Source organism: Amblyraja radiata, chromosome 18, assembly GCF_010909765.2.
Source record: "Amblyraja radiata isolate CabotCenter1 chromosome 18, sAmbRad1.1.pri, whole genome shotgun sequence".
Taxonomy (NCBI): Eukaryota; Metazoa; Chordata; class Chondrichthyes; order Rajiformes; family Rajidae; genus Amblyraja; species Amblyraja radiata.
In genome coordinates this window covers 16,910,694-16,936,045 of record NC_045973.1, presented here as the reverse complement: position 1 = coordinate 16,936,045, position 25,352 = coordinate 16,910,694, and the positions used below count along the sequence as shown (strand labels likewise).

The following is a 25,352-nucleotide window of genomic DNA, read 5'->3' as shown; positions in this document are numbered from 1 at the left end:
TGTGGTAAATCACAGTTATCGTTACCAAGAATATTTTAATTAAATTCAACTAATTAAATTTGTTGCTGTGATGGGATTTGAATTCATGACTCAAGATCAATGGTTCACTATCCTGGCTTCTAGTCTAGTAACAATTAGTATACTTCCATATCCCTTGGACTATCAATGCTGCAAAATATTCCAAAGACAACAAATGCTTGCCTTTGAAATGTAATATGAGCAATTCTAAAACTTATTTAGAAAAATATTTCTTAATGCAGACAATGATCCATGTTTAAAATGGTCTTCCCAGTTGGTCTCAAAGCTAACAACTTTGCATTTGGTGAAGTACGAGACATGAAGCAGAGAAGCATAGGCCTTTGTTAATTGGCTGAGGCAAGGAAGAAAGTGCCAAATTTATCTTGTAAATTTAAACGTGTGTTGTTTTGTGCTAATACCTCAAGAATCTTAAGAAACACTCAAGCATGGTTACACTAAGATAACTTCTTTCTCAGAATTAACTAGTTCCACATTTTGATTAGATACAGTGCATGAAAAATCTACAGTAGAATGTATGATTTAAATATACTTTTGCTGTTCCTGCCCAAGTAAAGAATTGCAAGAGATCTGGTACAAAAGCCATCAGCCATGACACAAGCAGCCTGTGACAAATAATTATTTGCTAGCAAAGTCTGACCTTTTTGTGATCAAAAGAACACAAAACAATATGAACAGTCACTTCATTGTGACTGCTCACATTCCTTGTGACTAGCGCGTCATTAATGAATAGTTTCAAACACGTTTTCCTGCGGAATATATAGGGAGAACAAAAATTGCAAGATAAAGATCAAACCAAATTACAAATCAGATCTAATGCAACAATGGAAAACACAAGCCGAATATAGAAAGGCATCTTAAAAGGACATTACAAATTGAGAGTATTTCAAAACAGAAAATACCACGAGATTGTACACACCATTGAGTTGAATGTTATTTGACTTGCTTTACCCCATAGTGAGGAATAGGTTTGAGCTATTTATTTGGTTTCAAAATAATCTTATCTATTTCGGATGATTTTTGGAAGCTCAGTTTAATATATACATCATTTTTTATTCTACTTCTTAAGAGATTTTGTTTAACTTTGTTTTATTTCATTAGAGAATTACTGCAGAAACCACCTTCTAGTTTCAATGAAAAGCAGACATTTTATACTTTTTTCTATAGTTCCACTGTACACAGAGGCAGCTGCCTTCCAATTAAAAATATGACTTCTGAACAAACACAAAAAATGTGCATCAATGGAAGGTCAACATTTGAGGTGGTTGTGTAAATTTGTCAGGACTGTGGGCTTTGAATTTATACATTCTATTGCTTTCCTCACTGGCTATGTTTGTGATGAAAAGGTTCTGTTAAAAGATGCAATGTGGTGTCTGGGGCAGTCAGACAAGCTAGATACAAACTGTCTCAACAATCTATCCTCCAGATAATTCTGAAAGGACTGTCGAACAGGCAGAACTTACCAGCGGTGAGAGATGTTACAGTTCCTGTTGCAATGTTCACTACAAATAGATCCTGAGAAAGAAACTCACACAGTTCGATCATGATTTGGGAGTCAGTCGCTTCCATTCATTAACATTTTACAGTCGTATCCCTGCAGATATTCTGTACCTCATGAATCATAGGTAAATAATAAAATATTTTCTCATAATCCCCTATGGCATAAATGGAGGCGATGAGGCTCATCAAGTCTATGACAGCTCTCACAGCAATCCTATTAATCTCATTCCCCCATGTTATCTTCATGCAACCTAATCTCTGGAACTCAGCAATCAATTCCACCCTGATTGTCTTGCATCCACCTAAACACGGGATAATTTTAATTAGCCTATCAACCAGTACATCTTTGGAAAAAAACAGAATATCCAGGAAACCCAGATAAGCTTGGACAGAGTGAATATAGAGATGATGCTTCCACTAGTGGGAGAGTCTGAGGCCATAGCCTCAGGATAAAAGGATGTACCTTTAGAAAGATGAGAAGGAATTTCTTCAGTCAGAAGGTGGTGAATCTGTTGAATTGATTGCCACAGTTGGCTGTGGAGCCCAAAACAATTATATTTTTAAGGCGGAGATTGACAGATTCTCGATTAGTAAGGGTATCAGGGGTTATGGGGAGAATGGGGTTGAGAGGGAAAGACAGATCAGCCATGATTGAATGGCAGAGTAGACTTCATGGGTCAATTGGCCTAATTCTGCTCTTAGAACTTAATTAACTAGGCACAGAAAGAACATGTAAACTCCACAAAGATGCCAAAGGTCAGGATCAAAGCTGAGTTGCTGAAGATGTGAGGCAGCTACAATCTACTGCACCACTGTGTCTTCCTTTACTTCTTAGCATTTAAGAAAAACATAATTAGCACCAGCACATCTGGAGTAGTATTGAGAGGTTTAATGTTTAACTTAAATAACTGGAGGATATCAAACTGAGGATATTGGTCCTGAAAGAACAATTTGTAGCTGCCTGTCCACCGGGTTCAAATATAAAGGGCAACCATTTGGCTATCAGATTGTTATTTTCAACAATAAAAATGTCACTGCCTTCCTACCAAATGTGTAATTATTCAAGTTAATAAAATGATTGTATAACTGGTATCTTCTGTGGATAAATTGTATGGAATTTAAAATCTGAAGTTACATAGGACCAGTCTTATTTCTGAAAATAGAGTCGACATTCTGAAACTGGATCATTGCCATCGGTCAATATACCCAGAGTCCTATTAATGATTTAGGCAAAGTGCAAAAACAAATCATATCAATATAAAATAGCTCTAATGAAATTGAATTCCCTATCACAATGCTGCTTTTAATCAACATTTGATGATGGAGTGAGTGAATATCCAAGTTACTCTTGAGCATGGAATGATTAAATACATGGCACTTTGTATTCAACCAACTGGTTGTTCATGTTAAGATTTTTAGGTACTTAATTTGATGTGCCCTTAATACTACCTGGCTAATGTATTTATTTTATCAAAATGTTTTAATATGTTCTTCTGCGGATGCAAACCTTTGCTGAGATACAACATGAAGAAGCAGTACCTGCAACATTCCAGATGATATGACACAAGAAGGGCTGTTCCCTGTTCGCTTATTTTAGGGATTTGTATACCCACAAACATCATGGTAATTCTGCTCCCTTTTCAGTTGGTTCTGTACACTGATCCCATCCTTCCTTACCTTACTGCTTCGCTGAGTCGTATCAATGAGAATTCGCTGGCTATCTGTTGCCCAACATTTCCGTGCCAGAGCTGAAGAGTAAATGCCAGTAAATCCATCTGAAACACATCATTGGCTATTATTAATTCACACAATAAATGCTTCACATGCTCGTCACTGCTCAACAGTTCCCAATATTCAGTGAGCAAACATTTCACAAGATCAGAACTTCATAGGTTATAGGGGCAGAATTAGGCCATTTGGCCCATCGTCTACTCCGCCATTCAATCATGGCAGATCTATCTTGCTCAACAGAACTGTTGATCTGCCCTCTAATGTTTGCTTTAGAACTGTGTTGCATGTAGTTTGCACATTCAATCTTCCCCAACAGTGGCTTTATTTAAATCCTACGTAGAGAATGGGTCCTCCTGCTTATTCGCATCGAGGAAGAGAAAGTCCGTAAGTGGTCATTCGTTCCTCTTATGCATACCATTTTGGTTAATTATTCAACAGCAGTTGTGTAGCTTCTATATCCTAGAATATTACAGAAAAATGGGAAGCGGACAAATAATGCAGTAACTTCTGTTATCAAGAGCAAAAGACACAATTCAAGGTCTTTATGGGAAGAGTGCATTGATTGTTGTGGTTTGGTTTGAAGCCCTCAGTTCAGTTCAGTTCAGTTTTATTTGTCATATGTAGGTTAACACAGGGTCAACGGTACAATGAAATGTGTTTGACAAGACAACGGGTCACCTCAGCAATGATATTACAAGGATAAAATTAAGGTAAAAAAGAAGATGATAAAAGTGACATTGGTAGGTAAAAGACAATAATAAATAAAATAATCAACATATATGATGTGTTTATGAGTTCAGAAGCCTGATGGCATGATGATAAAAACTGCTCTTAAGTCTGGTGGTACGTGCAGCCATGCTCCTATATCGTCTGCCTGACGGCAACAAGGAGAACAGTCTGCGTGCTGGGTGGCTGTGGTCCTTGATGATGCTGTGTGCCTTCCGCAGGCACCGCCGGTGGAAAATGGCCTGAATGGCCGGGTGTCAGTTGCCAATGATGCTCTGTGCCGCCTTCACCACTCTCTGTAGTGATTTGCGGCTGTGGGCAGAACAGTTCCCGTACCAGACTGTGATGCAGCCCGTCAGCAGACTTGCGATGGTGCAAATGTAGAAGTTTGTGAGGATGCTGGCGTTCATGCCAAATTTCTTCAGTCTTCTCAGGAAAAAGGGCTGCTGGCGGGCTTTCTTAGTTATTGTGTCCGTGTGCAGTGTCCAAGAGAGGTCCTCAGTGATGTGCACACCGAGTAACTTGAAGCTGCTGACCCTTTCAACCTCAGCATCACCGATGTGGATGGGAGGTGTCCACTCCCCTGCTGTCTTCTGTAGTCCTGTATCAGGTGATAATATTGAAGAAAGTAGTATTCAATTAATTGCTCCCGTCTCATTAAAAAAAATAAAAATAAACCAGGCCACAATTCAACAAGTCAATATGCTCTCTACCATACACCTGAAAATGTTCGAGAGTATTCGTCAACTTCAATGTGTTTTCTTTATATTTGCATCAATGTGCTGGACCCAGGAAAGATCTTCAGAAATATGTATGCCCAGGAACTTAAGGCTGTTGACTCTCTCCACCAATAACCTATCAATGAAGACGGATTAATGGATGTTGGGCTTTGCTTTTTTAAAGTCAACAATCAGCTCCTTGGTCTTGCTGACATTGAGAGCAAGATTGTTGTTCTGGCACCATTCAATCAGATTATAAGATTCTCTGCTATACCTGGAGAATTTAAAGATGCCGTTGAAACTGATTTTCGGTACGCAGTCATAGGTATAAAGATAGTGGAGGAAGGACCGAGCACACAGCCATGTGCTGGTAGTTATCGAGGAAAAAAAGCTATTGCCATTTCATACTGATTGCGGTCTGTTGATGAGGAAGTCAAGGATCCAGTTGCATAGGGATGCACAGAGACCCGGTTGCCTAAGCTTGATAAGAAGTTTGGAGGGGCTGTTGGTGTTGAACGCCGAGCTGTCTTCCCAATTAGAGAAGCCTTGCGAGAAATATTTAAATATGACTTAACGAGGACTACAAAGAAAAGACCAGATGACATTGGAAACTGGCTGGCAAAGAGTAACTGGTTTTACAATTCAACTCAAACTTGTCACTAAGAATTTATTCTCGTCATGAATTAACTTCTTAAAATGTCATCCATTTAAATATATCTACTTCAGATAATATTATTTTGGATACCATATGAAAGGAATTGTTAAATGCAGTATTTAAGTCACTTTTGGATCTTTGACTGGCAAAGGTTATCGATCTTTGGCACTTTCCTCACATCATTTCAGGGTTGGTGGTATATGAATATGCAAAGATTAAAAATCACAACTTCTTTTTATTGCATCACACAATTACCAAGATGATGAAATGTGTAGATTGAATACATGGCATAAAAATACTCATCTCTGCTGTATTATCTGAACAAAGTCAGGCATCAACTTATACTCATATGTTAATATTATCTTTCCACCTGTTGCAACCAGCACTGAGTGAAGAAACAAATATACCGCGATTTCTGATGCTGACGTTCAGCAAATTCAACTGGCTAGTATGATGAAAATTCCTGACAATCACTTCCCAAACAGAAATGCACAGGTTACTATGTGGAAAAAAAAAGAGGTACCCAACATATGTGGAATTGTGTCCGAGCACCAAACACTATCTTAAGACAGTATTCATTTAACAAAAACAATCACCTACCTGTTGCTGGATAATCTAAAATCCTCACCACAGTTGATGTGACTTTTTTATCCAAGTTATACTGAAATAAAAAAACTTACAAAAATAAAATGTATAAAATCACACAGTCTACTCAGTCTAAAACTTCAAACTAGTCACTAGTTGTGTGAATGTTGCCTGGTTGGTTTTACTGAAGTCTGTTAGGTCAGGAACTCAACTTTATAATTATGTAAAGAAGACAGCCGGTGGCCTCCGCTGACCTGCTGTGACCTCCGGATCTGCAGAACGCTCGTTCTTTCTGCCCATTTTGAAGAACGGGGAGGGGGGGGGGGGGTGGGGGGGGGGGGGTGGGGAGAGTGGTTACGGATCTTGTGGAAAACTGCGCATGCGCGTTGACAGCATCTGCTTTCATCGAGAGCGGGGGGGGGGCGGGGGCAGTGCCACGAGCAAGGGCATTGTGACATCCGCAGCTTCCGCAGCTGGGCAGCAGTTTGATTTTTTTTAAACAGTCCGTTTTCTGAACAATTTTATTGAAAATGTGGGGAGATAAGTGATCAAATTTACTGAGGAGTAGATTTCTAAAATCATAAGGTAAATCGTTACAGAAATCTGTAAAAATTTGCCCATTTTGGCGTCTGGTTTTCGAAGATACGTTTCAAAGGCAAAATGACACACACACACACACAGTTTTAAAAGTATATAGATATGATGATGGCTGAATTGATCAGTAAAAGTGCTCAATTCTTAAAATTATACAGCATTTGTGTTTGCAAATTAGTTGAAAAGCAATACTAAATGTTCACTTTGTTACTGACACTGGAAAAACTAAAATATTTCCTCGTTCGCAACTTTATAAGAGTAAATTAGATAGATTAGGTAACTACTAACCAAGGATAGGCCATAACACTGATGGTGAGTCTTAACGCTGCCACCCTCCAAGAAGATAAGATGATGTTGGTCAGGACTGAGACGTGGACTATGTACAGAATTTATTCCTGAAGAGATCTCCACTGTGAAAAGGTAAACTCCTCAGTTCATAATACGTTAAAGAAACCAACAACACTCCAACAAATAACCACATTTGTCTGAACAAATACTTTCAGGTTATTGTACAAGATAGGTACACGGGGCAATCTTCATCAACAAAAAGTACACCATATCTATGAGTAAAGTTGGAATAACCCATTCCAGGGTATGAGCTTCATTGGAGCTCAAATATATTTAGAAGTGCGGAATGCTTGAACTGATGAACATCAGAATTGAAAGTCAAGGGAAATCTAAATGCATGAATATGGTTTGCATTGGAACTAGGTACCTTGGATGAACAAGCACTAGTAATTGCTTTGATGTGAAATAGTGACGATCACCACATGCCAGGAAGCGAGTTAAAATGGGACCATTGGGTACATGGTAACAGGGCTAATGCTATCTGACATTCTCCTTTTCAATTAGGTAATTGTACTGAAATTGAGAAGTATTTCATGGTCAATGATACATAAAATGCCAAACAGAAATGTCACTTACAGTATTCATTTCCTGTTAAGTCCACACAGTAGAGAGCCGATCTGCAGTAGAAACAAAACTGTATAAAATCAGAGAAAATGATAAATCAAACAGCAAAATTATTAAAAACCTTGAAACAGAGTCCTATGAGGCTCCACTGCATCCTTGTGGTCACATTTCAGGAATTTAATATGGAATTATCTGGCATGGAATCCAATTTAAGCAGCACAAAATAAAGGCCGGTACACCAGTGTGGTATTAAGAAAGTGCTGACCTTTGAAGGTGCAGCCTTTCGAATGAAACAATTAACCAAGGATCCATCTTACTCTTTCAGATATATATGTATACGGCCCCATGCCATTTTAAAAAAAAGAAGCAAATTATCTCTGCTTATTATGCACAAATTGCTTTCCACATTTCCTACAAATGTTCCACGAGAGTATTTAATTACCAGTAGATGTCACGGGGCATCTCAACATCATAGATGCGCAATACCAAGGAAATGTTTTCAAGTTTTATTTTTTGTTTCAAGTACTGCATGAGTGATATCTCTCGATTACTTACTTCCGGTTGGTGCAGTATTTGAGACCCAGTCGCCAAGGCACATGCCACCGGCCAACAAATATAATTCCAGCATCCTCAGGAGCCCAGATTGCCTGGAATACATTTGGATCAAGTGGGTTTGTTTAAGATTCCAAATCATTTGCCACAGGGAAATTATCTTTGAAATATCTAATGTGGAAATACAGTATGGCTTAACAGTTATAAAGATGTTCATATTTTGATGTCAAATTGTTAAAGTTCTATACTTTTGTACTAGATGTAAGAGCATAGTTCTTTGGGAGAATTTTCAATTCATACCATAGCTACAATAATAACCGTCAGCGACAAAAATAAGCAGTTTTAACATCAAAGCCTTTTCAAAACCATTTTTGCAGCAAGCATGCCTTCTAGTCCACTTCATATATTACACATGATAGGCCAGTTTCCACCTTGGGAGAATGGTAGTCCGGATTCAAAACCTCATTCAAAATTGAAATGAATGTCACAAGTAATTTTCTTTCCCCTAATCAAATTTATGTTCAAGCATACAGAGTCTTTCATGAACCTAAGGTACACAAAAATGCTGGAGAAACTCAGCGGGTGCAGCAGCATCTAGGAGCGAAGGAAATAGGCAACGTTTCGGGCCGAAACCCTTCTTCAGACCCTCTCCTCTCTTTCATGAACCTATATATCGAAGTACAATTTGAAAGTCTGAAACCTATTTTTGCCTTCACAAAAAATATCTCTTTGTTAACATCCTACATTTTAATTGATATGATAAAAAATGTCCAATTGTGGTTTTGTTTCTTTAATTTATTGAGACCCTTTTTGAAGCTTGTTAGTGGCACGGTTACTCATGAAACTCTAAATTAATGAGGGGATGTGATTATTTTAGTGGCAGCATCAGCTTCCAATGCCACTTTAAAATAAATAATGAACACAAAAAATTGTAATAAGACTGTATTCAGCATTTTCTTGATACAATTCCCAACTAACCAAAAAACCTACTGCCTTATTTCTAAATTGCAATTAAAAGAGCACCGAGTAGCAAATAATGTGAGACAACATCTGGCATTTCTGCTGGACATGTTCAGTACAAAATTACATTCTGACCTCCCAACCACAGGAAAAAAATTAAAGAGAGAATAATACAAAAAAGCTTGAAGCATTTTTCTCCTGTTACATTACTTTCTATAATACTCCTTTACTGCTCAAATCCAGAAAAGATAGCAGAGTGCTGGAGCAATTCCATAACTTTTTTGCCTCACTAGTTGGGAACTCAACCTCTGCTTTGGGTTCCTCATGACCATTTGGCCAAAATCAGAAAACGTCTGAAACTATGTCTTATTAATGTGTTACATAGTACATTTGAGCTCATCATATTCTGTCTCCTCTATTTTGTAATATATTAATCAGAGATAGAGTTAGAAAGAAGTAGATGTAGAAGTAGAAGTGAATAACAAAAGAATTATACCAACCTCCCCAGGAGAAATATGCTCAGGTATCCCATGCAGTACAGAGACATTTCCACTCCAAATGTTTAGGACACAGAGGACTGGAGTACTTTTGTTTGTCAGGGCTTCCCCCCAGTCCTCCCAATATACAAACTGACAACCCTGTGGGGGAAAAAGAATCATAGTGCAAGGAAAAATACTCACTAAGAAAGTTGGTGCCTAAGTTTTAACATGCACATCTTGTATGTTACAGGATCTAAGAAGATGCAATATTAATTACTAACAAAATGGAGGACACAACATCTTCTGACATGATTAATGCCATGTCAGATATTTGCCCCAGAAGGTCTCCTTGAGCTTTATATGAACATTGATAAGATTTTAAGGTTGTTCTGGTGATGTCAATACATTTCACCTGGAGAACTTTGGGGATGTTACCTGGTGCTATACCTTCCATACTGATTGGTCAAGTAACGTATTTGCTGTGGTGTGCTGGCTGTTGTTGGAGTGACTCTTTCAAGATCTGCAACCCATGTTGTCATACTGCTCAATAAACAGCTCTGACACTGACACTGGAAGAAAAAAAACCCTGCAGAGGCTGGGAATCGCAAATAAAAAACTCTCAGCAGGTTAGGCAGTAGAAGTTGAAAAAAAGAGTTCACATAAGATGATAGATCCTCAACCTCTTAACTATGTTTTTGTCTCTGAAAGTAGAATGACTGATTCACACCGCAATTAGCCACACAACAGTGTTTGACATTTCAAACAAAGCAGTATGATTTTTAAATATCGACAACTAAAAAAAACGCAATGGAAATTGGCATTTCCATAAGTGGTGCATGTTGAACAATAAAGTTGAAAGATTTGTCTTTCAGCATGTATGCAATATCTCAGTACGTGCTCTCCCATATCCTACCTGCTGGTTGAAAGTGGATTTCCTGTAATTTCTTAGCTTTTATTTTTGCTAGATAGCAAAATATTACTGTGATGGCATAACCCTTCCATTGTCCATACCCGTCGTTCACATTTATTTCTGATATACAAGGAGCTTCACACAATTTTTGAATAAGAGACTAAAGCTGCTCAGTTAGTAAAGCTCTCTATTATCTCTGGGCTTTCCAGTGACAGCGTGGTTGAATAAGAATGTGATATTATATTTTTCTGCGCAAATAATACTGTACTTTCTCAGGTTTCTGGCCATCTTTTGCTCTGTTGTCATCTTCGTCCCCATTTACACTGTGCTCTGGTTTAGACTGGAAGAAGGATTCAGCTTTGGGTCTTTTCTTTTCAGCGACGTACAGTATGCAGGTCTCAGAGTAAGACCATTCAAGGCAGCCAAACAGATCTGATTGGAAAGCAATACATTATCTTAAATTCTGCCAGGGTAATCTACAATCCGACAGAATGAACATTGAATTTTCCAATTTCAGTTAGCATGATCTTTCTCACTGTTTCTGATCCATTCACACTCACACCTCTTTTTCCAACCCCCCTCCTCAGCCTAACCATGCTATTACCTCGTTACATTCCCCCTCCCCCAAGTGATTCTACGTGTTTATCACCCACACACTTAACCTACAGAGACTTCTATCCCCTCTCCCAGCTGCTTCTATCTGCTAATCATCCCCCCCTCAAAACAATAGTCTAAACATCAAACTAGACACAAATATACAACTTTCATTACACATTTTTCAAGTTATTTCATCCAGACACTTGGAAAAAAAATACACTTTTATATTAAACATGACTCACAGTTTCTAATATCAACCTGGTCAACTGCTTTATGTGCTCTCGATATGACATCTTCCACATCAGTGAGTCCAAGCATAGACTAGGCAACCATTTTTTGTTGCTCTACCATCTGTCTGTAAAGTCCATCTTGAGCTCTCCGGTGCAATGCTATGTCAACTCCCTTTCCCACACTAATCTGTCTGACCGTAGCCTTCTCTGCTGCCAGGACAAGGTCAAATGCAAATGAGAAGGATCTACAGCCCACTGGGATGACATTGAATTTTCCAATTTCAATTAACACACACTTTCTCGTTCCTTCTTATCCACCCTCATTCACATCTCTGTTTTCATTTCCTCCCAGCCCTCCTACCATTACCCAGTTTCATTCCCCATCCTCCAACTGCTTCCATCTGTTTATCACCCACAGACATAAGCCACAAGACTTCTATCCCCTCTCCCAACTGCTTCTATTTGCCAATCATCCCTCCCTTATCTGGTTCCACGTTATCTTTCTTACTTATCAGATTGCAGTATCTGCAGCCTCTTGTGTCCCCATATCAACCTCTATCCTCAGACTATCTCTACCCTCACCTGCCCCATCTGTGCCAATCTTCCCCTTTTTTTTTCAATATGTTTCTATCTATCACCCACCAGCTGCTATCGCCCAACTCCATTTCACCGCACTTGCCTATCAACCCTCTTCAAGTCTTTTTCAACCTATCGCCTACCAGTCCTTGCCTCAACGCTATTCTAGCTTCCTCTCCTCAACACCCTCAGTCCTGATGCAGGTTCTTAACCTGAAAAGTCGATCATCCCTCCGCCTCCACAAAATGCTGCCTGGCCTGTTAAGTTCTTCCAACAGTTTGATGTTTGGCTCCTGATTATAGCATCTGTGATATCTTGTGTGTGTTTTTTTTTAATAACAATTAAAAAAACACTAAAAGTTCAACATTATAATGTACCATATAGAGTAGAATTTCTTATGTGACTATATTCTTTCAGTTACATTATTTCAGTTCAATAATTAGATATTTTATAATGTGTAATTAGAAAAAAAAATCAATAGTCTCTATAATGAGCAATCATCGAAACAAACTACTCCAGATTAAACCATGAAATTTTGAACTGTGAAAATGCTTGAGGTTGTTGAGTAAATACCTACCATCTTCATACACTTTGCCATGCTTGTCAAGTGCTGTTAGGTTTATGCTTTTCTCCTTGGCGGTTTTGCTCCATATCTTATGATTAGAACAAGCAATCCAGAGAGAAAATACATCACTTTTAAAGCTTACATTTAAGACTGCACAAATAAAATAATTCTATACATTGTTTTCAATATAGATTGTATCATCACAAGATAATGGCCAGATAATCATCATGATAACTAAAGTCTGGCCAAAACTTAAGAATTTCTCTGTCATTCTGAACAACGCCACACAACCTGTTATAGGCAGGCAGGAGGAACAAAAAAAATAAGGCATCCCATTCGCAATCTACACACAAAGATGCAGATATTCAATATTGCAATCCAAAATCAACGAGAATTATGATGGATTGCTCTATGAAAGTCAACTGAAGCAATGCCCTTTTAATGCAATGGGAAGAATGTTGTGAGGGTGACGGATATGAAGTACAGTGAACAAGATCGAAGGTTGAAGATAGGTGATTCATTTACCTCGTAAGTATCCTCGTCCAGTGCTTTGTTGGCAAAATTTAAAAATTTTAGTTTCCAGGACTGTGCAGTTCAGATTCCCTCCCTATCCACAAAGAATGGACTCAATGGGGGCTGATGCCATAGCATGCACTCCTTGCATGGTAATTAGATCAGAGGCACTAGAGACTCATTGCCCTAAAGTAGCTGGTTGGATTTTTGAACTGGCAAACAAATGGCATGGAAATAGCAGTCAATATACTTTTTATTCTGGAAAACAAAAATAATTTTCAGTTGCAGTGTCCAATTTCCAAATGATCTTTAAGGCAACAATATGTTCCAGATCCTTTACAATGGATTAAAGGATTAACTGTCCACATTTACTGTACAAGATGTAACAGATATTCTTCACAGTCTCAGCATGCAGTTCTGCATGCTTCAAGACTGATTGCTTAGCTTGAATTCCACAACAGTAGACATTTAGTCGAATAGCTTCTCAGCCAGAGTTATAGGTTCACTACTTTTCATTTGTCACTTGGATTCCTGAGATCTGTCAACGTGTTTAAAGCTACTGAGAACCCATATCATTTATTTCCTTTTGTCTGACATATAGCTCACAACGGTTTCCCTGTATGGGCACATACCATTCTACTAAGCCAAGCACAATTAGGTTCCATTTTTTGAAGTCAACGTCAAAGTTGGCAAACTTAGCAAAGGGTAGAAAGTGTGCAGTGTTTAATTGGTCTTTCTTTCTACAACTTTTACATAAACTCATGTATTATGCTAATCTGTGATCCAACATTAGATGTAGTAAGAATGAAGGAAGTTCAAATACCTACAATCAAATCAATGGGCCATAAACATTGGCAGAGGCCTATAATTTTTCTGTCCTCTAAACTCTATGCAAAACACTAATCCTCATTGCCTGTTAAAGAAAATGACATGCTTTCAATGACATGAACATATCAGCAGTTCAATGCAACTTTCCAAGATGGCCTTTCTTCAACAATAATTCTTAGACAAAAATTGTCAAAAGTATGAGCTGTACATTACACAAAATGAAACAAATTATATTGATTTTGTTATAGCTTGAAGCATGTAGCAGGTAGTTTTCTGACACATTAAATTATGTGGAAAGAAAACCTACAACGTCAACTAAATACACACTTCAGCAGATTATACTGAATAATATTTGGCTGGATTGAAATCAAATGATAACACCTCACGTGAAATCAGCCAACTTAACAAAAAAAACCACCAATGTTAATAAAAGTTTGTTCTGGGTGTAAACTCATGAATTCAGGCAATCAATTCAGATAATGCTTCCTGAGAATACAAGATAACATACAGTAAGATAATCCCATGTTGACTAAATTGAGGGATAAGTCCTGTGCCTTCCACAATTTACCACATCATGGGTTTCACTTGCCCATGATCTCCTGAGGATTTGGCAAAGGTTTTGCTTGTATACAGACATAAAATCACATGAAATTCATACTATACATTCTCGTCTCAGCTCAGCTGACTTCCTTGTTTTTATTACAAGGCACCCAACACTTAAGCCACCCATATTTCACAATGAATTGTTATTAAATGCTGCTTTAAATACAAGTGGGTATTCTACCCAGTTATGCATTTCACTCCTTGAGAAAGATGTGATGACTTAGAGGGTACAGAAGAGATCTACTAGAATGTTTCCAGAAATTAAGAACTTCAGTTCCATGGATAGAATGAAGAGACAGATTATTACCCTTAAAATATATTTTTACCAACTTTATATTTTGCTTCATCTTTCACCATGCTACATTTTAATAAATATCAAATACATTTCTTATAGTGTTGATCCCCTTATCCCCACCACTGCACCATCCTAGGCATAGTTACCTCCAGATATTGCTGCTTTTCCTGCTTTTTGTTGGTACGCTCCCTGATGACAGCCTTTAAAGTAGCAGAGGGTGAATCTCTACTCAGCAATCTGTCAGTCAAAGTTCAGATTGATGTTAAACGTGACATTTAGAATATTAATAAAATAATTTAAAGTTTATTGATGTAGAGAACATATTCAAAATAATCTCTCAAGTACACATTATTCTACTGCAAACCCTTCCATGATCCAGAAGTATCTTATTCTCCATTTATCATAAATGATGTCATAAAAGAACAATAAACTGACCACAGTTATTTACATAAATATTATCACAAATATACCATTATACCACAGGAATTATGAAGATCACAGAATCGCAAAAAAAAATAATGAGAGACGATTCATCCATCATGCCTTGGAAATGTTGTGCCTCGTCCCACACCCGATATTTGTCAATGGCCTTATATATGTTCATCATCGTCATGCACTGTCCAATTTACTTTGAAAATCACTGGCAGAATCAGTTTCTCCATCTTTCGAGGCAGAGTAAAAATGTATCCAGATTACATTTTAGGTCTGTATTTTTACAGCTATTAAGATGATAGTCTTAATTCTCCAGTAGCACTGAGAAATAGGAAAACAAGCTGGTGGTAGAACACAACGAATCAAGCAGCATCTGTGGAGATAAGGGGATTGGCCACATTTCGGTTTTGAATGCTGACGGTGCAGAAGGAAGATAGCCAGAATATAGAAATGAGAAGAGGTGTTACGGAAGCTGGTAGGTTGCATTTGGAAACAGATGGGGGTAGGGGGTTTGATTGGCAGATGGAACCAGGTGGGGGAAGAGGGGAGCATTGGCTTTTCAATCCCTTCCATAGTCGAGTAAGCAGCCAAATTCATTAATAAACCGTCAATATCCGTAAGCTGTAATTTAATGGGCTGGAACATGAAAAATGCAGATGGAAATGTGTCTAAAAATATGACAGAAATGTATACATGGAATATTGAAGTCAAATGGAGATAGAGTTTAATATTGGATCAGTGACATCCTGAATCATGCATAGCCCGAGTTATACTCACTCGCCCTGCAATTCTGTGCAGTTTCCTGAGGGGCCAGTGCACAAAATTGAATTTTCATCATGGAATACAAGGTACTCTCGAAATATCTTCACCCTCTCGGCTCTCTCCAAATCCCTCTGAGACCATTCTGAAACAAACATTAACCAGATCATCACCCTTTTTAGTTTAGTTTGGAGATGCAGCACTGAAACAGGCCCTTCAGCCCACCGATTCCGCACTGACCAGCAATCCGCACACATTAACACTATCCTATATACACTAGGGACAATTTTCCATTTATACCAAGCCAATTAACCTACTAACCTGTATGTCTTTGAAGTGTGGGAGGAAACCATGATCTCGGAGAAAACCCACACGGTCACGGGGAGAATGTACGAACTCCGTACAGACAGCACCCGTAGTCAGGATCAAACCCGGGTCTCTTGCTACCTTGCTGCCCGATGACATTATTCTAGCCAAACACAACAAATCCTGTTGTTCAGAAATGACAAGTTATTTCTTGCAATGATACCGTGAATGCAATGAAGAATTGTGCTGATCGATTTGCAACACATAATAACCAGATAAATGCTTTTCCAAGATTATGTAAATTGCTGACATGCCAGGAAACCGATTAGCGAATCCATTAATTGTTACATTTTCTAGCCCAAGACTAAATGTTAGATTCAACAGTGAAATAAGCAGCTCAAACTGGTTTAGATATTATTTGCATATTACCTTTTCCCCAAAAGAATTAGAATCATTAATACTGACTGCATCCATTTCTGTTAATATAGTGGTTAAATCATCCTTCAAATACTGTTTGCTATAGCAATTTTCATTAGGGCTTCTTCAATTATAAGACGAAACAATGCAATTCCTTTTCAGAAAGCTAATTTTTATTATTTACTTTGCTGATTTAAATTTTAAAAGGTAATGTGTAAATTTGAAAACCTTTCTCAAATACATTCAAATCTAGGTCACAAGCCTTTTGAAATTCCAGGCAATGCATAATGTATGGTCACAATAAATATGTGGAGTTGTCGTGAACATTAAAATTGTGAAGATAGACACAAAATGCTGGAGTAACTCAGCATTTCCTGAGAATATGGATAGGTGACATTTTGGATCGGGACCCTTCTTCAGATTTAAACTTGTGAAAGTGTTTTTATCCTTTAGGTGATTTACCTTTACAATTTCACTGTCGAATATTTCTTCCTCAATGGTTAAGTATTTTCAAAACACTGTTTTCTAAATTCAGTAGATGAGATGTAGAAATAAATTAAACATATGTTCTGATATATTTTCATTGCATAAATGGAGCATCACATAGCCTGATTTGGGCACTTCAATGGGTGAATTGGATGCGTTGGTCAAGGCACATACAGTGTGGTAATTCTGCAACTTTATTTTATATTCAAAAACATTTAAATCTTCCCAGCCAAACACCTATTATATTATTACTAGATTTATTACTAGATAGATTGAGTAACATAATCACCGGAACACATGTCATGGGACCTTGATATTCCTTGGTGATAGTAGGCACAGGGTGGTCGCAGAGGTATGCTTTTCTGACGAGAGATCTTTAACTGGTGATCAGTGCTGGGATTCATATTTTAAAGTTTGCGATATATATAAAAAACATGGATATGAATGTAGGAGGTATGATCATAAGGAATAAGAGTAGATTTAGGCCATTCAATCACGGCTGATCTATCTCTCCCTCCTAACCACATTTTCCTGCCTTCTCCCCATGACCACTGACACCTGTACGAGTCAAGAATCTATCGATCTCTCCCTTAAAAATACCAACCGACTTTGCATCTACATCCTTCTATGGCAAAGAATTCCACAGATTCACCACCCTCTGACAAAAAAAAATTCTCCTCATCTCCTTCCTAAAATAATGTCCTTTAATTCTGAGGCTATGACTTCTAGTTCTAGACTCTCCCAATTGATTATGTTTACCGATGACCGAAAATTGGCGATGTCGTTGTTGGCGATGAAGTTTGTTGCGGAAGTCTTTAGCAACATACAGATCAGCTGGAGAGTTGGACAGAGCAATGACAGGTGGGACTTAATCCTGACAAGTCTGACTGAGGTAATGCATTTTGATAAATCAAGTAAACTTAGGACCCACAAGCAGTGATAATGAACAGAGATCTTGGGTGCAAGTCCATAATTACCTATGAATAGCACACAGGTGAAAAGGGCGGTGAAGAAGGCGCATGGGATACTTGGACACAGAATATAAAAAATAGGACCTCACACTACAACTTTATTAAATATTGGTTAGGCCTAACTTTGAGTATTGTGTGAAATTCTAGTCTCCATACCATAGGAAATATGTGATTCTATTGGAATGGGTGCAGAAGTGACCTACCAGTCTGTTATCTGGATTTAAGGGCTTTAGTTATTAAGAAATGTTTGAAAGGCTGTATTTGTTTTCCTTGGAGCAAAGGAGGCTAAGGAATGACCAGATAGTGGTACATAAAATGATGAAATTAAACAGTAAGAACCTTTTCCCCAGTGAAGATGTCTAAAACAAGAATAAAATGGGTTGAGGAGGTTCAGAGAGAACAAAGAGAAAAGCTTTTTGCACAAGGAGTGGTTATTATCTGGAAACCACTGCCAGGAGAGATGGTGGAGTCAGGTACAATCAGGGCATTTAAGAGACATCTCGATCGGCATTTGAATAGCCAAAGCATAAAAGTCTATGGACCTAGTGTGGGAAAATAGGATTAGTATATACAGATACAACAGTCAATATAGACATGGTGGGCTGAAGAGCCTGTTTCTGTGCTGTATGACCCTCTATATTTTTTATGCCTCACCATTAGCTATACATTTTTTGCCCGTAAAACATTAATTTGTTTTGCTTTTGGATGTTTGGTGACATTACCTGGACCACCCTTACTTCCCTAAGAACATCAGGAACCAAAATGAACACAGATTAACTAGAATACTTAAAAACATATTTTTTATTCATTATTCTGGTTCTAGTCCACAAATTACTTGATTTATTGAATCAAATGTACAAATTGTCATGAAGAGAAATGAAGTTGAATTATCTGTTGTAATTAATTTGTCTTCTGCCAAAATATAGCTGGCTTCCCTGTGCTACATTTCAACATATTTAAAAAAAGGGGGAACCAAACCTTTGACACATTTTTTTGTTTATGTGTTTAAACCAACAACATCAAACCTACGGAATAGCAAGACTATTTAACATGTGCATACAACTTGAGATTGTCAATTGTGTACCTGTGTCAATGATGCTGAATTTTTCTTTAGGTTTCAATGTAATCTGTGGTCTGATGTAGGCTTTTAGCGGCGATGGGAATTTGCTGAGCTCTCGGTAGATCCCAGCAATCTCTTCTGAATCACTTATCATCTTCAATAAAAAGCAAAAACAACCAATTTGAATAATTTTATTTGTAATTACTTACTCCTATAGCAGTTACAAATTAGATTGTGCTTTGCATGTTCCAAATCAGGAATGGTTGTCAATTTGGGAATATGGTCAGATTTGTAGATTATCTTGTTAAATTACAGCTAACATGGCTTCAAAAGATTTAGCTTTATTTTCAATTACCTTTTTAAGCAAAAGTAATATATAAAAGAAATAATCAGCATGTTGTGGACTGCTTGGCATCAAAGATGATTTTGACAAGTTCAGGGTTGCTGCTGCAAATTCTCAAAGCTGTACAAAATTCAAGAAAAATCCCAGAAATGCACTAGAAATTGTTAGAAAATAATAGTAATGGCCAGTTCTCACGGTGCGACCTGAAGCAAGATGTCACCCGAGTGAAGTGGTCGTGGTCCAGCACGAGTTCCGCACGATATAACGGGGGGTAGATAAAGAGTTCCCACGGTACTCGGCATTTCTGTTATTTGTGCGAGTGACTTGTCCGTCTCCCGATCTTTCCCGTTAATCTTGAATGAACACCGTGGACTGTAGTGTTGTTAATCACGTGGTACAAATGATGTTACTTTTTTTCACACACTATATTGGTTTTTTTCACCCGAGCTCTTTAATGAGCTGAAGAATAATCTGTTTTTGTTTAGACAAATGTTGTTTGGTGTGATGCACCTTCTCTCAATATGTGCAAGAAGTCGTCTTTTTATTTTGTCAAATAGGAATAAAGACTGTGTCTCACATTGACCGTGATGATTGTCTTATTTTATTATCTACTGAGAGGTGACACTTTCAGTCTGAAGAAGGCTCTCGACCCGAAACGCCACCCGTTCCTTCTATCCAGAGATGCTGCCTGTCCCGCTGAGTTGCTCCAAACAACTGGTGTCTATCTTCAAAGGACTGACCACCGGGCTGGATGTCGGGGCTGGCGTGTTGCGTTTCACAGACCGAACTGTCCAATTAATAGTAACAGATGGGCACTCCCTATCAACCACATTCTCTTGCCTTCTCCCCATAACCTCCTGACAGCCGCACTAATCAGGAATTTATCTATCTCTGCCCCTATTCTTCACCCTTTTGACAGTAGTTTTGTTTTATTGGAGACGCGGGAGACAGCGGATGCTGGAATACTGAGCAAAACACGAAGTGCTGGAGGAACTCGGTGCATTTGTGTTTAAGAAGGAACTGCAGATGCTGGAAAATCGAAGGTACACAATAATGCTGGAGAAACTCAGCAGGTGCAGCAGCATCTATGGAACGAAGGAAATAGGCAACGTTTCGGGCCGAAACGTTGCCTATTTCCTTCGTTCCATAGATGCTGCTGCACCCGCTGAGTTTCTCCAGCATTCGTGTGTGTGGGTGGGAGTTGGGGGGAGGGGGGGGGGAGAGAGATAAGGCAGCCTAAAGAAAGGGTCGCCTGTCCATTTCCCTCCGTAGTTGCTGCCTGGCCCGCGGAGTTCCTCCAGTCATGCCTGTGTGAGAGGGAGGGATGGAGAGAGAGAGAGAGAGAGAGAGAGAGAGAGAGAGAGAGAGAGGCACACACAAGGTGGATGTGAAATCTCACCTGCCTGTTTCAGTGACAGACACCCACCGCCAGTAAATGAAGACACCCCCATCTGTCTCCCCCTCCTCTCCCTCGACTCCCCCACCTTTCCCTCCCAACTCCAGTCCCGTCCCGACCCCCTGGGAAACTGAAGGGAGTTGCCTGCCTGCTGTAATTAAAGAGTTCCCACGGTAGACTGTAAAACTGGGACCCTGGTTCTGGACTCCCCCAACATCGGGAACATTCTTCCTGCATCTAGCCTGTCCAATCCCGTAGATACGGATTAGACCGGTATCTAGTTATTTACTTTATTAATGATTTTAATTAAATATTGATAACATCAGGCCGCAAACGTTATTTCTTGAGTGTTAGTGCTGGACTTTGACTCGACCTTCCTAGTTAGCCGGCGCCTGAGACTGAGCCAAGCAATGTCCAGACCTGACATCAACACAAAGTGATGGAGGAACACAAAGGGTCAGGCTCGTCCAACGCTCTGTGTTTTGCTCGTGATTCCTCCATCTGCATTTCCTCGTGTCTACAGACCAGAGTTGCCACTTGACTCCGAGATGACCATCACAGAGCATACGGAAGATAGACACGAAATGCTGGAGTAACACAGCGGGACGGGCAGCATCTCTGGAGAGAAGGAATGTGTGACGTTTCGGTTAGAGACCCTTCTTCAGAGTCTCGTCCCGAAACTTCACCCATTCCTTTTATCCAGATGCTGCCCGTCCATGATGTTATGTCTGTCTCCAGTATTACTGTGTCTATCATCGGCGCAAACCAACATCTACAGTTCTTTCCGACACATTATGATTAGAGGATACCGTCTCGCCATCACTCGGATTACCCGCTTCATTTCCAAAACGTTGCCACCTCTCTTTACTTTGCTTACTGAAGCCTGATCCTTGTCAGACCCAGTGCTCTATCGCCCAGCCTCTCATCTTTCAATCGGGTTCGGCCAGGAAGGAACTGCAGATGCTGGATTAAAACGAAGATAGACACAACATGTAGCTCAGCGGGACAAGCAGCATATCAGAAGGGTCTCGACCCGAAATGTCACCCATTCCTTCTCCCCAGAGATGCTGCCTGCCGTCGATTTACTCCAGCATTCTCTTTAAACCGGCATCTGCTGTTCCTTCCGACACATGCACAAGAAATAGGCAACTTTTCGGGCCGAAACGTTGCCTATTTCCTTCGTTCCATAGATGCTGCTGCACCCGCTGAGTTTCTCCAGCATTTGTGTGTGGGGGTGGGAGTTGGGGGGAGGGGGGGGGGGAGAGAGATAAGGCAGCCTGAAGAAAGGGTCGCATGTCCATTTCCCTCCGTAGATGCTGCCTGGCCCGCGAAGTTCCTCCAGTTTTAGAAACTGCTTTAGACAAAAAGAGACACAAACTGCTGGAGTAAAATAGCTCAGCAAGTGAGGTACCTGACTTCAAAAATGAAAAAGAATGAAAATGTGATTATTTCACCTCCCTTCAACTATTTTGTGTTTCAGCATGAGAGGGATTATAACATTAGAGACATTCATCTTGTAGTGATGTGTTAATGAAGAATTGCAGACATCAATCTGATAGTAAAAAATATATTTATTTAACAATGAGGTAAAACAAGCACTGACAATCAAACTGCTCAGTTACTCACCGTTCGCAGGAGTTCCCACGGTACCCGCAAGAGTTATTACGGATATCGCATGGATATCGCACTGGCCACTATGTTCATACAATGTTGCAATGCTGCTCAAGTCACTCTTGGAGAAATTCAAAAATGTTTGAATTTTCTCCCGACCTTACCAAGTCACACGACTACCTGCCGTTAGCGCCACGGAGGTCCTCGGTGGTCCACGAATGCCGTACTGCTATCGCAGAAGGTTCCCACGATGTTAAATCTTGTTAAGTCTTGCTTCAGGTCGCACAGTGAGAAAGCCCTTTAAGCACATGAAGGAAGAATTCTAAAATAATTGAAAATGCTAATTTCTTCTGTGATGGTATGTTGGGATCAAAGAGACTAAGGTTTGTGGGTTCTGAAATGGCTAACAAAGTCAACATGAGAACTGCAGATTCTCCCATTTATAGGGCAAGTGGTAGTCGCTCAGGAGGATAGGTGGGTAGATTGTGAGGTGCTTTCTCTGCAAGGTTCACCATGTCCACCAAAGATGATGTCCACTGCCAAGGTAAGAACTAATTCAGTATCCTCTTTCCGCAATCCTCGGCACTTTAGGTCCTAATTACACTCAGGCTGCTCCAATATTAATGGATGCTCCATGCTCCAACTCCACTTGGGGAGCCTGCATCCGGCGGGCATGAACATTGAATTCTCCCAATTTTGTTAGCCCTTGCTGTCTCCTCCCCTTCCTTGGCCCTCGAGCTGTCTCCTCCCATCCCCCAGCCCTCGGGCTCCTCCTCCTCCTTTTTCCTTCCTTCTCCCCACCACCCCCTATCAGTCTGAAGGAGGGTTTCGGCCCGAAACGTTACCAATTGCCATCGCCCGCCAGGGGCTTTGACTCTGACATCGGGAGGGGAATGGGGAGTCCAGGGGAGAGATAAGTTTTTTTGCCTTCCATCACAGCGAGGAGGAGATGCGCTGTGATGGATGTCTGTGTAAATTGTGTTGTGTCTTGGGTCTTTTTTTCTTGTGTGTATGACTGCAGAAACAACATTTCATTTGAGCCTCTATGAGGTTCAAGTGACAAATAAATTGTATTGTGTATTGTGTATTGTGTATTGTATTTCCTTCGCTCCATAGATGCTGCTGCACCCGCTGAGTTTCTCCAGCATTTTTATGTACCTGCTCCAATAATAGAACAGGTTTAGGTACATGACTGGTGCAGTCAAGCTATTATAAGCTAGAGAATGGGTGGTGCAGTGGTGCAGCAATCAGTGCTGCCACCACACAGCACCAACAACCCAGGCCTCTGTTGCTACATGTGTGGAATGTGCATGTTCTCCTGCAAAGTGGGCATTCCATAGTTGTTCCAGTTTCCTCCCACATCCCAAAGACTTGTTAATGGTAAAGTTACTTTGTTACTTTTAATTGGAGTGGATAGATGGTCAGGGCGGAGAAATGGGCACAAGGCATAATGGGTTGGAGTTGATGAGCATGTGAGGCATGATAGATCACACGATAATAAGAGGCTTCTTTGTCATAAGAATATAAGATAAAACAAGGTTTAAAGATTTCCTCAAAGTTTCAATTAAAAAAAAATAGCATCACCCCACCTAACTATCCCCACTCATGACCTGTGGGATTCCTGGATCACAACTATTCAAAATCATTGTAAGTGGCAGCAGGAGCATACCACCCCAATCCATAGCAAGTTGTAGATCTAATGTTGACCTTACCAACCGCCCCTCAGAAACTAGAGAAATAGAGTGGAAGCAAGTCATCCAGGATGCCAAGGGACTGGCTGAGGTAGAGTAGAGAAAGAGTATTAATCAGTATTTCCCTCACCTTTATTTATAGAACAAAAGTTATGATAGGTGAAATCAGGTTATTCGTTTAAGACCATTACTTGTGTATTGTGCAGGCTTGAGGAGAGAAAAGTTGGGAAGTCTTAAACCTGAAACATTAATTTGCTTCCTTTTCCAAAGATGCAGCCTTTCCAGCACTCCTCTAAACTTCAAAGCATTTTGGACCAAACAGCAACATCAAAAAGAGAAATAAACTAATGTTTCAAGTCAATGACCTTTCCAACTTTGGATGATATTTCTCTCTTCCAGCCAGCACAATGCATGATTAATGGTCTTAAATGGGTAACCTGATTTACCTTTTGTAATATTTGCAGCCTCATGGACTGGAAAATTCTTCACTCCACTATTACTGTCAAGCTAAGGGATCAAACATTCTTCAATGAGATGCTGAAAGACAAAGATAAAGCAGCAGCCTAGTAAAGCTGCAACACAGAACTCAATACATACCAAACAGCATGTAAGAGCCAAGCAATCTCGCAATCACTGGATCTGTTAAAGCTCTGAAGTTCTAACATATCTAGTTATGAATACTGCTGGACAATTAACTAACTCACAAGAGGATGAGGTTCCAAGAACATCTTCATCCTTGATAATAGCAGGACCCTGCATGGAAGTCCTTAAATAAAGGAGGAAGCATGTTAAACCATAACTGCCAAATGGATAATTTGTCTCTGCGTCCTCCCAAGGTCCATAAAATCACAGAAGCTTTCGTCAGCTAATTTGATTTTGCATGACATTGAGAAACAATTGAGAAGGGAGATACAACAAATGGTTGGGAACATGACGATACCCCTATTGCAATATTGAAGATCTGCACTAAACTAGTTATGCAGTGAAAGGCACTCGGACCACCTTGAAATAAACTTTATATAAGAAGGAACTGCAGATGCTGGTTTAAACCGAAGATAGACACAAAAAGTTGGAGTAAGTCAGCAGGACAGGCAGCATTTCTGGAGAGAAGGAAAGGGTAACGTTTCGGGTCGAGACCCTTCTTCAGACTGAGTCAGGGGAGAGGGAAACCAGAAAACTCTCCCCTGACTGGCTGGAGAACGGTCTCCATACGAAACGTCACCTGTTCCTTCTCACCAGAGATGTCACCTGTCCTGCTGAGTTACTGCAGCATTTTGTGTCTATTTTTGGCGTACACCGGCATCTGCAGTTCCT

General features: G+C 39.6%; 1 protein-coding gene across 3 annotated transcripts in view; it reads right to left on the bottom strand.

The window, feature by feature from the left end:
• Positions 1-25,352, bottom strand: part of LOC116983133 (acylamino-acid-releasing enzyme-like) — a 50,447-nt gene that overhangs the window by 22,833 nt on the left and 2,262 nt on the right. Inside the window, exons 1-15 of one of the 3 annotated variants that reach the window (XM_033036747.1) lie at positions 23,506-24,394; positions 22,656-22,956; positions 19,353-19,530; positions 19,022-19,151; positions 15,776-15,902; positions 14,713-14,803; positions 12,340-12,415; positions 10,628-10,791; positions 9,471-9,608; positions 8,014-8,105; positions 7,471-7,511; positions 6,835-6,956; positions 5,968-6,028; positions 3,214-3,311; positions 1,500-1,551 (exon numbers count right to left, since the gene is read on the bottom strand). In XM_033036747.1, the coding sequence (XP_032892638.1) occupies positions 1,500-1,551; positions 3,214-3,311; positions 5,968-6,028; positions 6,835-6,956; positions 7,471-7,511; positions 8,014-8,105; positions 9,471-9,608; positions 10,628-10,791; positions 12,340-12,415; positions 14,713-14,803; positions 15,776-15,902; positions 19,022-19,151; positions 19,353-19,412 (1,252 nt within the window). In that variant the 5' untranslated portion in view covers positions 19,413-19,530; positions 22,656-22,956; positions 23,506-24,394. Of the gene's footprint in view, positions 1-1,499; positions 1,552-3,213; positions 3,312-5,967; positions 6,029-6,834; positions 6,957-7,470; positions 7,512-8,013; positions 8,106-9,470; positions 9,609-10,627; positions 10,792-12,339; positions 12,416-14,712; positions 14,804-15,775; positions 15,903-19,021; positions 19,152-19,352; positions 19,531-22,655; positions 22,957-23,505; positions 24,395-25,352 lie in introns of those variants that run through there. The other 2 variants (XM_033036749.1, XM_033036748.1) reach the window with 2 other exon arrangements.